General features: G+C 46.4%; 1 protein-coding gene across 7 annotated transcripts in view; it reads right to left on the reverse strand.

Annotated features, from left to right (window-relative positions):
• Nucleotides 1–2,454: 2,454 nt before the first annotated feature.
• The window catches only part of NHSL1 (NHS like 1), a 257,453-nt gene continuing 246,100 nt past the window's right edge, over nt 2,455–13,807 (reverse strand). For 5 of the 7 annotated variants that reach the window (XM_027551683.1, XM_027551685.1, XM_027551688.1 and 2 more), the window contains 3 exons: nt 10,416–13,553; nt 9,769–9,901; nt 2,455–5,475 (listed from right to left, as the gene is read on the reverse strand). In XM_027551683.1, the coding sequence (XP_027407484.1) occupies nt 4,740–5,475; nt 9,769–9,901; nt 10,416–13,553 (4,007 nt within the window). In that variant the 3' untranslated portion in view covers nt 2,455–4,739. The remainder of the gene's footprint in view (nt 5,476–9,768; nt 9,902–10,415; nt 13,554–13,807) is intronic. The other 2 variants (XM_027551684.1, XM_027551682.1) reach the window with 1 other exon arrangement.

Consider the following 13,807-nt stretch of genomic DNA (forward strand, 5'->3'; position numbering starts at 1 on the left):
CTGGGATAGGGCTTATGCTTGCTGAGAGCAATGTGGATGATGATGCGACCTTGCAGAGGCCAGGTGGAAGTGCTCACCGCAAAAGTCAGGATGTATCAATTATACTAAACACCAAGGTCAAAATGGCAGCCAAGGGGGCCTGTCTTATTAAGTCTTAGAAGATAGTTAATGGAACATAACATCCTTAAGGACAAAATATTTTGGCCACCTGATGTGAAGAGCTGACTCATTGGAAAAGACCCTGCTGCTGGGAAAGATTGAAGGCAGGAGAAGGGGGTGACAGAGGACAAGATGGTTGGATGACATCACTGACTCAATGGACATGAGTTTGAGCAAGCTCTGAGAAATTGTGATGGACAGGGAAGCCTGGCATGCTGCAGTCCATGGGGTTGCAATTTAACGACTGAACAACAACGGATGAAATAGAATAACCAATAAGAGTAATTATATATAATCAAAAGAGAGCAAGGATGGATCAGCAGGGGGCTGAGATCATCTTCCCCCTCAACTCCTCCCAAACCCCACAAAACTGTAATCCCTTGCCCAGTTTCCAGACACAAAACTCACTGGCTGAATAACTGGATCCTTAGGGGAAAGATCACTGCAATATTTCATCAAGTGTGTACACTAAAGATTCTGCTAGTGTTTTTCCAATAGGTCCTATGATCATTTACTCAGGTGACTTGTACATTGGAGAAAGAAAAAAATACCCAGATATGTCAGGGTTCAAATTGACATTTGATACCTAGAAACTCCAAATATCATCATAGTTCCCCTTCCATTTTAAAATGGGAGCATATGGACTTTGGAGAATAAATGGAGTTCTAGTCAAAGTTTGGCTTATAGTGGGTTCCCTGGGTCTGCAAACCCTCACTGGTTGTTTCTCCAACCCTCAAATATATAATTAAGATTGACATACTTGACAGGCAAGATAACCCCGTACTGATTCACTGAGTCTTAGCTCATGTTCACCATAGCCAACCCCTCTTATCTTCCTCTGAGAACTGTATCAGTCAACTGCAAAGCCGGTGACAAATGACTTACCCAGTGGGTCTTGGAGGTAGACAGCCCAAGGCTGGTACGGTGACTCTGGATGTTATCAATGGACCAGGCTCCTTTCCCCTCTGCTTTCCACACCACGTGGCTTCTTTCATCCTTGTTGCTGCCTCAAATGTTGCAGTAGTAGTTTCTCCTCCAGCCTCCCATCCATTGGAGGGATAAAAGAAGGAAGGGGATGGTACCTACACAAGAAAAGCAGCTTTCCTGGAAACTCACAGACTATTTCCTATGTCTCAATGGCCAAAACTGTGCCACGTGCGTGGCCTTTCTGACAATGGGGGAGGAGGGGCGGAGGTGTTTTGGTTGGTCTGAACCCATTTCAGGTGTTCTGTTGGTAAAGGAGAACTCATGTGGTGGGGGAGGGGGTCCCAGCAGGGTTTTCCCAGTGTTCTTCCTTTTCTATCTACTCTGACACTAATGTTTTATAGGATAGTTCATTGTATGTCTTTTTCACCACGTTTGATGTACCTTAATTATCTCCAATCCACATTTTTCTTAGAACTCCCTCTTTACCTAGCATACGATTAAGAATTTGATAAAGGGTTTCTTTTTTTCATTGCTAAACAAATGACTCTAGGTCACTAGTTCTGGTTCTGTGAATAAAGGCCTCTGTGCAAGGTAGTTTAGGGCAACTCACTGCGAAAAAAAAAACCAAAAAACTATGTTACAGTAACTGAATAGTTTATAAAAGGAAATCAGACCTCAAGGTCCATGTTTTCTTCAAAAGACCCTTCTTCCCCACCTCAACAATATTCTAATATTTGTGAACGTAAATTATCCTATTGTGCTCATTTCATGATGAAATCCCAGCAATATAAACAATTACACACATTCAATTAAGCACATTAATGCAGAACCAACAGGCCAATCTTGTGTTTCTCCTGTCCTCCTGGGATGCTCACCCCAGAGCTGGGTGTGGTGTTAGTGGATGGGAAATAAGATCGAGATAAAGAAATGCCTCCTTTTCTTTCCTCAACATTGTGATTCCTCAAACAAATATGCTCTCTTCACCACAGGAAAAGCAATGGTTACAATAAACATTCTTTAGAAACAGGAGGGCAGAGATCAGATGAAAGCTAAGGCTGCGTCCAACTGACAGACCAAATGGTCATTTGTTTCTCTCCCAACTCTCAGAAAAACAAGGTGGAAATAGCTTAGCCAGGGTGGTGGTGGAGGCTTTCAAGTCTGGGGTTTAAGGAAGAGTCAACAAGTCTGCCTTCACTGAGTTTTTAAATACAATGTGTTCATTAACAGTAGCCAGTCCCACAGAGGAAATCAAGTAGCAAACCTGAAGATGCCTGTTCTGGGATGAGTCTAGACTCGTCTCCCTATATTTCATCCATGCTGTGCAAAGCTCTAGCATCTCTCCACATGTCACATGACCCGAACTCTCAGTCAACACATTATTGGGATTTTATTCAAAAGTTCACAAGACATCACTTAAGAGCTGCTTTTCCCACTGTCCTTTTAGACGACACCATCCACAGTGTCTGTGAGGTTCTCTCTCTTCTCTGTTGGGTCCTCACCTCCCACAGGCACCTTCTGGTCCTCACTGCTGCTCTGTCTGTATCCAGCAAAGCCTCAGCAGTTTGGTACAAGAAGACCTAACTCATTCAAAAATGCATGTACAAACAACAAGAACAAAAAAGGTTCAAATATTTACTTTACAATTGTTTTATTCAAAGCGAATGAAAAAACCTAGTATATTTTTCCTTTACAAATGGGGATTAAAAAAAAAGTTTTATCATTAGTTTTGAGGGTACTTATCTTACCTTCAACATAAATGATTTATATATTAAATTTGTTTTCTGATAGCCAAGTACATTTTAATCTTTTTTAGGTAGCTATGAGACGATTTCATATCCGAGAGCCAATGTCATTTTTCTGAAATTGAGGATAAAAGATTCTTGTGCCCAATGTAGAATACACTTGCTCCAAATGGTAGACAGTCCTTTTGCTCTTGGCCAAGTGTCAGGTTTTGATATCTGGTTGTGTGAAAAGACGTGTTTTGCTTTCTTCAGAGAATAGGAGTCTTAATTCTTTAGATTTATTTTTGTTTCAAAGATGCATCTGAAATGGGTTTGTCACGCTTTAGAGTGTAAACCTTGCGATGACTGGGCCTGTGCAGTCCAGCTTTTAGACGATACTGTCACACAAAAAAGATGATAATCGGCAACCGCACTGTCTTTAGGCCAATGACCTCAGTACGCTCATCTGCGGCCCTTCTGATGAAGAACACAAGACTCTGATTTTATTGAACCAACAAATAAAGAAGTCTATGTACACGACAGTTGGGAGGAAGTGGTCACAAGAATATCACATAAAAATAAATACTTTACACACTTTTCTTCCACGTCTAAAAGTGTTAAAATTCTAACCGGAGAAGATTAGAAGGTAATTAGCCAAATTCAATTATTTATAAAAAATATAAAAACACACAAACCAAATGATGCAAAAAATCTTTTTAATCTAAAAACTCATTGCTCAGGGCTAATTAAGAGCCAAGCCCTGCCAATGCTTATCAGTTTATTTGACCAAAAAGAGCTAGTCAGCATTTTCTTCCAAGTAAGATAGTATATAATAGATTTTGATAAACCTTTCTAAGTGAGGACATGATACTGCAGGCAGTTCAAGGAAAAATAGCATTAACTTTTTCTTTGGTGTAACCAAAAGTTAGCAAATGTTGACATTTCAAGTGATAAGAAATTACCAAATGGAAGTTTAAACTCTGGTGTAAAAAAAAAAAAGAAAACAGTTGTAAAAGGAAAGGCTCCACCCACAGTTCTGTAGTGCAAGTTTTAAAGTTTAATTCTGAAAAACAATTTTATTGAATAAGCAGGAACCAAATTCCAGCAGTGTATCACTTATTCCTCTCCCTTACTCTCATCTCCATTACCCTCTCTGCATGGGCCCCTGTCATTCCTGTTCTCCAAGGAGGTCTCAGCTGCTACTCAGGGAGGCAAGGCATTTGAAAATGACCCACATTTCTTCCAACCAGGCTAGGAGTGGTGTCTCCGCTGCACAGCAGCAGACCCTGAGTTACAGCATTGCCATGTCCACACGTCTGTCGTTTTTACAAAAAAGGAAGTACCTGAACCAATTAGTCGCTTAGCCCTTTTCCAGCCTTCGGGGGTAACCACAGCCCGCTCGCCTGGAAAGCCCATACCCCCATGTGCTCAGAACCAGCAATCCTACCCCCGCTTTCCTAGAAGTAATGGTCCTCTCCCTGGAACTACTTTCCATAAACATGATACTTTTAAAGCAATTACCACCTAGCCCAGAAGGCTCCATTACTCTACCTAGCTTAACAGCTCTCTCCTATTTCTGTACATGCTGGTGGTGGTGGTGGTGGTGTGTGTGTGTGTGTTTAATGTAAAAAGTGTTCTGAATGCACACACACATGCACATCCCTCCACACACACCCAGCATTTAGCAAAAAAAAAAAAAATCTTCCCCAGGAAGCACTTTCAGAAGTTAAGCTTCTACTTGCGTTTAAACCACAGGGCAAGTGCCACGTGAGTCCTCAACAGCCCTTCCCCTCCGCGGTGAGGCTGGCGGTGCCCGGGCCCACAGCACAGATGCTGAGCGGGATCACGGGACAAGGCAGGGCAGGGGACCTGTCAGGCTTCCTAGAGCCATGTGCTGCACATCTCCCCACATCACCTGGGAGCTTCTCGCCCCTAACTCTTATCCCCGGCGAGACCGCCTCGCTGTTCTGAAGGGCCCCTGCCCTCTGCGCTGGGCAGCCCCACTGCCGGACCAGGAGCCTGGGCCTCCAGCGGGGCAGCGGGTCCCCTGGCACAGAGCAGGCTGCCCTCATCCACACCACCCCCTGCCAGTCCATCCAGCGAACATCCCCTTGTAGCACCCGGGGCCCGAAGAGCCGTGCTGTCTATGGGCTCCGTGGCTTCCCCTTCGCCCTCCGAGATGACGGTCATGGGGCTGCTCTGGATCCGGTTCCGCACGCTGTACCTGCTGCTGGCGGCAGAAGGCGGCGTTCGACTGCGGCCGTACCTGGGGCCGGAGAAGGACAGACTCCGAGGCATCAAGCCTTCGGTCTTGGCCCACTCCTCCTGCGCCCTCCTGTTCTTGCTCGGGGAGCAGTTTGACGGGCTCTCGGGCGTGTCTGGCGATGGCTCCGACCTTGACCTCTGGAATCTAGGGTCTGTGTTTTTGAGCATCTCTGCTGCTGACATGCGGGCGCTGGTATCCGAGCGGCTCCCCTTTTTCAGCAGCAGAGCTTTGAAGTTGTCACTGCTGGTGCTGCTCTTCCGGACGCTTCTCTGAATGGACCCCACTTGCTTCTGGGAGGCCAGGCTGGGGGCGGCACCAGTAGGTGTCACTGGTGGGGAGGGAGAATGGTTTCGGGAGTGATCATCCTCTGAATCTTTACGGCCAAGGACTTTCCTCTTAGACCTGAGATTTAATAACATTAAGATGAAGGTTAACTCCCGGTGGGCCACTGGATGTGGGCCACACACCACCCAGCTTCTCTTACTGATACTCAGGCCACCATCTATTATTTTCACTATGGAAAGTTCCAAACACCCAGGCAAAAAGAATAGTTCATTGTATTACTATGTGTGTCCATGACCCAGTTATGATAATTATTAACTTATGGTCACTGTGATTTCATTTCCACACTCACTGGATTATTTTGAAATAAATCGCAAACATCATATTATCTTACTTTGGATAGGATCATTTCCAAAGTTTTTCATAATTGCCATTTCTTATTTAACTCTTTTACATGAGACTGATATTGGGGTTGACCTTCCTTTCTTTCTGCTCTTCCATTTCTTGTTTGATGCTGGCACCTGAATGGCCTAGTAGATAAGCCAACTCCTAGAATATCCCACACACTGAGACAGGCCCCCCACCTCAGATTCTAGGACAACACTAACTTTACATTCTCAGTCATTCTAGAGTTTGACATAAAACCAGTTTTCCTTAGCTCTTACTGGACCATATGTCAACTCCTAGAAATCCAACTTTCCAGAAAACAGGAATGAACCTTCCACACTAGATCCTATTTCCTGACTGACATCCTCTCACTGATCCAGAGAATGTGAAGAATGGGGTAGAGAGTGAAAGAGGAGGGGCCTTCAGGGAGAGTAAAATTGTCCGGGGATAGTTCTTGTCCTGTCTCTAAGACCCTCCCTGCTCAATGTGTTTTCTGCCGAGAGTGAATTACAGGAAATGAAGCAGATGATCCAAGTGGCCCTTGCTGGTGTCTTCATAACCACCACTCAGTGTGGGATGAATCACTCAGCTAAGTACAGGTTGAGCTTGCTTTAAGAAAACAGTGTATTTTAAAAATATGTGGTTATACCTCTTCTGCTATAAAATCCTAGAACATGCAATGGACAAAGGTTGAAAGAATACTATCTGAAATAGAGAGATTAAGAATTGAATCTGAGTAACTTTTAACTATGTAATCCTGGACCAGTAATTCATCTATTTATAAGTTTTTCGTACTTGTAAAATGCGGGTGATGATACCAGCCTCACAGGTTTGTGAGGATTCAGTGAGATAAAGGATCTCTGGAGTCATATAGACCTGGCTTTACCCACTGTGAAAGCTTCCTTGCTTTGTGACCTGGGGCAAGTTTCTGATCCTGTTTCCTATCTGGAAAAGGGGGAGTAACAGTAGATAGCTCATAGCTTATCAGTCGCGATAAATGCAGTTACAGCCTTAAAGTGTCAGGCATAGAGTAGGTGCCTAACAAACCTTTCAGTGTCATTTAGGGAAATGTAATTCTCCCTTCCTGCTATCAGCTCAGGCTTCAGTGATGTTTTCACATGTCCTGCATGGCCAGGCATAGGGGAGGATAGGCCTGTGATGGCTGCCCTGGGCTAGGGGCTTCCAGGATCCTCTCTGTGCTTCTGGCCAACAAGAAGCTACCATAATGAAAGATCAGAAGTGGTAAAAATCCAATTAAGAGGCTGAATGGGGTGACCAGAGGTGACTTCATGCCAGCTCCTTTGGGATGGCACTAACTGGCCTATGAAACTTAGGTTCCATGGTCCTCTCCACGGTCAACAAGAGCAGTACTTTAAAGTAAGTTACTGACCCACTGACAAAACCCATGGAAACAATAACATCCCAGGATTTCAGAACTCGAAAACAATTAGATGGATTGGTCCAGCCAGAAAAAGTAATCAATGTCCAGAGGGTGAAGTCACACAGCTTAATACAAGAAGTAGAATTTGATGGACTATCTTTCCACAAAGAGCACGTGACCTCACAATTTATTCTGGTTTCTTCCCAAAGACATCTCTGCTCATCTGATTCTTGCAGGTATTGGTTTTAGGATAATTTTTTTGTCGGGCTTTTAAATGGAGAGGGTGTTCTGAGATCCATATAATAAGCCATAGCTATGTTTGATTAAATCTACAATTAAAGGCCTTTTAATTGTAGATTCAGAATGAAGAGAAGATGGGAATTTATAAAAGTATCATTGTTTCTTAAGAGCAACTGCCCCCGAAAATGACAATTAAATCTAAATATAGGAATTCTTGGCATATTATGTATGCTATGTATGTATGTGTGTATATATATATACATACACACACACACACACACACACTGTGTGTGTATTTCTAAGGAAGATGGCTATTTAAAACATGCTTAAACAGTTAACACTGGCTTAAAAACTAATTACTTCAATAAATATAAAAACTTCACACTTCAAGTGGTGGTGTTCTACATTTTCCATCTGGCTTTAAATCTGAAGTGAATTAATTTGCATTACAAAATTTGAAAGCTGTGTTTCAATTTATTCTTTATTTTAAATTATTAGCTTAGCTACTGAAGGATATAAAATAAAGCCCTAAAACTCAAAGACTTTAGATGGCTTCCTATTACGTGTGCTAACATATTATCTATCTATCTACTAAAGATTAGCCTGTACCCTTGCTTTCACTCTGCACACCACACCCTGTTCGGGCTTTCCTTCTATCATGTGTACACGGAACACCACAGACTGGCCACCTTCTGCATCTGCAGTGGATGTAACTCCCCAGTAGGAGAAACCACAATTGTTTTTAGTGCCTTAAGAGGGTTGCCAAAATAAAATGTAGAAGATATTTTTCACATATTTTTAGGAAAAGTATGTAGTAATTTGGTCCCACAACAGTTGGGTTTGTTCCTGAGACTAAGTATTTAGTACACAGAGCAACCAGCAACACATCCTCTCAGTGGATGCTATTTTAAACATATATATGTCTGCATATTTGGCAACCCAGTGCATCCCATACCAAATGGAAGATGTCAGGCCTTGGAAGAATTTCCTAACAGTTAAATTCCAATTGGTTCCATTTAATTCAGAAAACATTCATGGGGAGCTTATTAGATGTCCAGCATGCTTCTGGTTAGAAACATCTGTGTAAATCTCTACAAATGTCATTGAAGTTGGTTTCAAAGGATGTGGAATTTTTCATTTCCCCTGTTTGCAGGGATAATTTGATAACTAGCTACTTTTTAAAATTTCTAATGACAAGAGACCAGTCAGACAATGTGACAGAGGCAGTGTTTAGGGTCTATCAGGACATTATACCAACACTGGAACCAAAAGTAAAGAACACAATTCTTGACTCATCAGCTTGGCTGTTTGGCCCCCCACCCCCATGCCCCGGGCCAAGTTAGATGTTCACACTGTGCACGAGGACTCTCAGGTAGGGACGGCACATCCTATGCTTTCCACCTCGTGTGATCACAGCCACTTCAGTTAGAGTCCACGAACCGGGAAAACACTCCTGACACAGGTTACTCACACAGAGAATCAAATGATTTTACAGATGTTTAGTTTCAGGAGGAAGAAAGGGGACCTTGGTTCAGAGAGATATAAGGCCTTGGCAGCACAGGGGCATTCATAAGTGTTATCTGAAAATACTGTGGTAAAGAATTCTAGGAGAAAGCAAAGGTTTTATACAGCATACAGTTTAAAGTACTTACACAAATACAATCTTATTAATTTTTACGATGACACTGTTGTGAGAGAATTCAACTGCTTACAGCCAGAAAAATTAGGCAACAAATAAAACTATAGTGCTAAACCACTCTTTAAGGTGATCGCATGTAAAAAGCACAACAGTTCAGGCAGTTACTCTGAAAAATTTACTCCACATTTTTAAAAAACCCAATAATTTCTGATGCCAGCAGATGGCACCAGCAGTATACAATAATAAATTTAAATTCCTTTTGCTCCTGCTTAAAAAAGATGTATTCTTTTATTGAAACATTTCAGTAGCCAAAGAAGTTACACTATAAAAATCTAGTTTTTCTGTAAAATGAAAATAATAAAAGCAATAAAACAAACCACTTAGGAAAGAAGTCCTGTAGAGCTAGTCTGTGCATGTTAAGTCCACAGAACACAGCATCCCTCGTCCTAGACCGGATCACTGGCTACTCTAACCCAACTCTTGTAAACATTCGGTCAAATATAGTGACAAGAGGAAAGCCAACCAAATATCATCACACTGACACTCTGTCCCCCACATCTTCATAAAAATCAGTGGAACAAAGTAAAACAGAAATTGGAGTTAAGGGAAATAAAAATATAGAAACAAACTAAAAAATCAACAGTCAAGTTAATGAAGTCCAGTTAGGTGAGAGTAAGAACCTCAAGAAAGAAAAACACACTGAGAACCGATTTGGAAAAGGGGACTTATAAAGTAGATTCAAAAAAGAGGAAGGAGTTTTGGATACCTGTGAATAGCTGCAAAAAGGTCTTCTGTGGTCCTGGGTCTACTGGGGGTCATCACCTCATCACCCCCGTTGTCCTTAGGGAAGTCACAGGTCTCTGAAGAAGAAGTGGCTGTCTCAGCCTCCGGCACCCCAGCTATGGAGAAGCAAGCAGGCAGACACAAGATGCATGAATGACTTGAATTTCAGTCTTTAGCCAAGCTCCCAAATATGCTTCTCTGCCATTCCTGACAACGTGAGAATCCCAGGGAGAGGCAGCAGGGTCTGTTGTCTGATTTATCACAAAGATGGGGAAATGACACAAGCATGACAGTCAAAGCTCAGGCTTTTCTGTTAAAAGTCTAGATAAAACGGAATTTCTCTCTTAAATTTTGCTGTAACATTTATTTGCCGCTCTCTGGGGCGGATTACTCAGTTATTTAATACTCAATCTGCTGCCCACCACCCCACCCCTTCTATTTTCTGCCCTTCTATGAGCTCTACCCTTAGATCTGGATATTAAAAAAAAAATCATAGAAATGCCAAGTTGGTAACCTAAGCGCGAGGCGGCACAGGGAGCCCATATGCAGCCGGCTAGAACCTGAGCATGCACCAGCCCTACTCGCCTCAGCTGCGAACGGTCCAGGGGAATAAGAGAAAACCGGACTCACGCCCTGGGTCCTGCGGAGGCAGGCAGCGCTCCACACCGTTCCTGGCACCCGGCTCCTCCGCAGGGGCTGGCACCATGGGGACATTGGCTTCCACTCTGCCCGGGGACTCGGATCCTGCAGCTCCTCCCACAAGAACCACCGAGCTGCCAGAGTCGGTGTCATCGGAACCAGCCCCTGCTGCACCCCTCTCTCGTGCCTCTCCGCTCGTGGGGCTGGGAGACGCCACGCTCACGTTCTCTGCGGGCTCCGCCGTGAAATCCCTCTGCGGAGGTGACACCACGAGGAACAGTTTGGGCTTCTTGGAAATGGGGGGCGGCTTCCTGCTGGGCGACGGGCCGAGGGGCGGGGTGGCACCCGCTCCGGCCTCCGCCTCCCCGGCCGGGCTGTGGCTCCGGAGGCCATGCTCGGCTGCACTGTCCTGGTGACCCTGAGTCGAGCTCTTGGCAGGAGTCGGGAGCGAGCTCGTCGCGGAGGCAGGCTGGCTTTCACTCTCCATTTCATGTATGCTATTTCGGGATTTCAGGAAAGCAGATGGCTTTAAATGATACTGGGAAACAACCGGAGTTCGTTTTTCCTGAGATGCGTGTTCCTGTAAGGGGGCTACCTCGGTTCCTGAGTTCTTCTTCACCGGCCTCAACTGCACCATTTGCAACGCTTCGGTGGTGATCAGGGGCATGGGGAGTCTGCTGCCCTCCTCCTTGATGGAAGGCTGTCTGCAGGCCTCCCGGGAGGGCTCTGGCTGGCCAGGTTTCTTGAAAGAAGGCCTGGCATCTTTCATCAATTTGGGGTCAAGCGGTGGGGCAGGCGGGGGCACTGAGGGGGTTAAGGCAGGTGGCGGAGGTGGCAGGGAGTCAGATGAATCCAGAAAAGGGGCGCTCAGTGCTGTAGGGGGCGGAGGAAAGCAGGCGTCGGTGGGGGCACAGAAGGGAGTGAGCACTTCTGGTGGCGGAGGGGGGAAAAGGGGAGAGCGAGGCAGAGGTGAGCCCTCGGAGAAATCTGCCAGAGGTGGCGGGGGAGGGAGGAAAGGAGACTTGTCAGCGGGACAAGGGGCTGGAGGAGAGGTGTGAGGAGCAGCCGCGAGCGGAGACACCAGCGCTGAATCCAGCTTCTTCACCGTCCCGCTTCCTTCAGTGGAAGTATTCGAGGAAAGAGACGTGGAGGAGGAGGAGACGGATACTGAAGATACAAGAGACGACTTCCTTTCTGGCACCTTGGGTTTGAGCTTTCCCTTCCCATTGGCTGGTGACATTGATTTTAAGAACACAGGCACAGGGGTGAGAGCGGTGGGCGTGTTCGACTGACTGGAATACCCACTGGATGGAGAAGTGACTCTGTGCGACTTCTCCGGTGATGTGATCTTTGGTTTGACGGCGCCACCGGGCACTGGGGGTACTGCAGCCCGGGACCCCTCCAGGAGATGGCGGCCCGGCCCACTTCCAGGTGATGCTGCGCTGCCGGCCGGACCGGCCCTGCCTGCGTTCCCCTGATCTTCCTGTACTCCCGTGTAGTCAATGTAGTAACCCCACGGGTCTGTGTACTCGGACTTGACGCTGCTCGTGTCGCTCTGTGCCGGGGTGAGCCCGCACACGGAGTAGACGTTGGGGGCCGTGGCGGAGGTTAGGCTGCTGCCGGCGCTCACAGTGCTCTGGCTGCGGGAGCGGGGCAGCCACGGTTCTTCGAAATCACTGCAGGGGCTCTGGGAGGGCGAGCTGCCGCCCTTGCCCGGGAGGTTCAGCTGCAGCGAGTGCTGGAGAGAGGCGATCAGGCTCTCGTTCAGCACCTGCCCGTTCGACTGGACGTTCTTCTTGGGAACCCTGCGCAGAGAGTCCGTCCGAGAGGGTGGCAGGGGAGGCTTCTTGGCTTTCTTCAGAGAAATGCTTCGCGCGAGGGATTTGTCTTGGCAATTGGACCGGTCCCCTTGGTGTCTCTGAGCTCTTCCATCAAAAACATTGACCACGCTGTGCCTGGGGTTCCCAAAGCCATCATTACTATTGCACAGATCCCCAGGTCTGTGTCCAGAGTCCGGGTGCAGAGTAGGGGAGTAGCCATCGTGGTCCTCTGAATACACAGACCTGGTATCATCCTTGTTAGAGGTCTGGTCCAAACTGCAGCTGCTCGTGTTGCTTACAGGAGTGGAGTAACCAGGAGCTGCCAAATGTGGCTTCAGTGGGGATGCCCGCCCACTACCTGAGCCACCATATTCCCAGGGCTCCACGCTACCACCCTGGCCCCGGCTGCCTGAATAACTGGACTCACTCTTGTTGTCCACATCCTGGGGGTGGCCTGGGATGCTAAGGTTATTTCTACAGTTATAGGCCATGGCCTGGGACCCATTCTCCCGATTTGCTGGTGTATTTAGAGAGACTTCGGAGTCACAGAGGGACAGCAGTGTGGTTGCACTGGACGAATGATGACCATCTTTCTGCCTGGAGAGGAGGTGGTCTCTGGATCTGACCTTTGAGTATGAAGATGAGCTGGTAATTTTACTGTCCAGCTGCCCTGAGCTCTGAGCAGTGTGAATCACAATGATCTCTGAAGAGGAGGAGAGCGTGGCATTTGGGATGATGCTGGTGGAGTAGCTCGTGTGAGGAGACACCACACACGCAGGGCTGGTTACATTTTCACCCTCGAAGTGCCTCAGCTCCTGAGATTTGGGCCTCAACAGTGTTCCCATCCTCGGGGCAGCTCCTAGATGCCCAAAGTCTTCATCTACTTGTGGGTGACCCTGCTGGTAGGGGAAAGCGCCACCCAGGTCTTCCGCAGGGCCCAGGGCGCCCAGCCGTGGCTCCAGGGCCTGAACATTTGCCCTTGCTCCAGACCGGGGAAGACTGTGAAAACCAGCGTCGCTGTTGAGGCGGGAAGGGAACACGACCCCGGCAGAGTCACTCAGCACTGACATGTTCCCAGAGGAGCCTGAGAAGTGACTCATCTGAGCAGCAATGCCTTGCCCCTTCTGGGCTCTGATTCTTCTCATTGAAGGTGGTACGACCTTCACTTCCTCAGTCTGACAGCTGGAATCCCTGGTTTCTGAGCGCTGTCCCATAGATCGATAGCTGTCGAGCCTTCCGAGTGTAGAGTAGTGGTCTGGGGTGTATGCTGAGTGACCACCAACATCATCTTGGCCAGTGGCTCCCGAAGCTGGAGAGAAAGCATAAAGAAGCTCATTACCTAAAAATAAAAATCAATATCTGAGTGCATCACCTTGATCTCTTACCCTCTTCTGATTCTGTGATGTTGTACTTAAAAGAAAAAAAAATTTTCTATTTGGCCTAGTTTTTTTTTCCCTATAAGCACCTAGGTGACAGTTTAAGTAGTTACTGATGGCCCCCCCAGATGAAGACCTGTATTATAAATTTCACATACTTCTTTTCATATATACCTCATAGCCTCCT

The sequence above is a fragment of the Bos indicus x Bos taurus genome, chromosome 9 (genome assembly GCF_003369695.1).
Source record: "Bos indicus x Bos taurus breed Angus x Brahman F1 hybrid chromosome 9, Bos_hybrid_MaternalHap_v2.0, whole genome shotgun sequence".
Classification (NCBI taxonomy): Eukaryota; Metazoa; Chordata; class Mammalia; order Artiodactyla; family Bovidae; genus Bos; species Bos indicus x Bos taurus.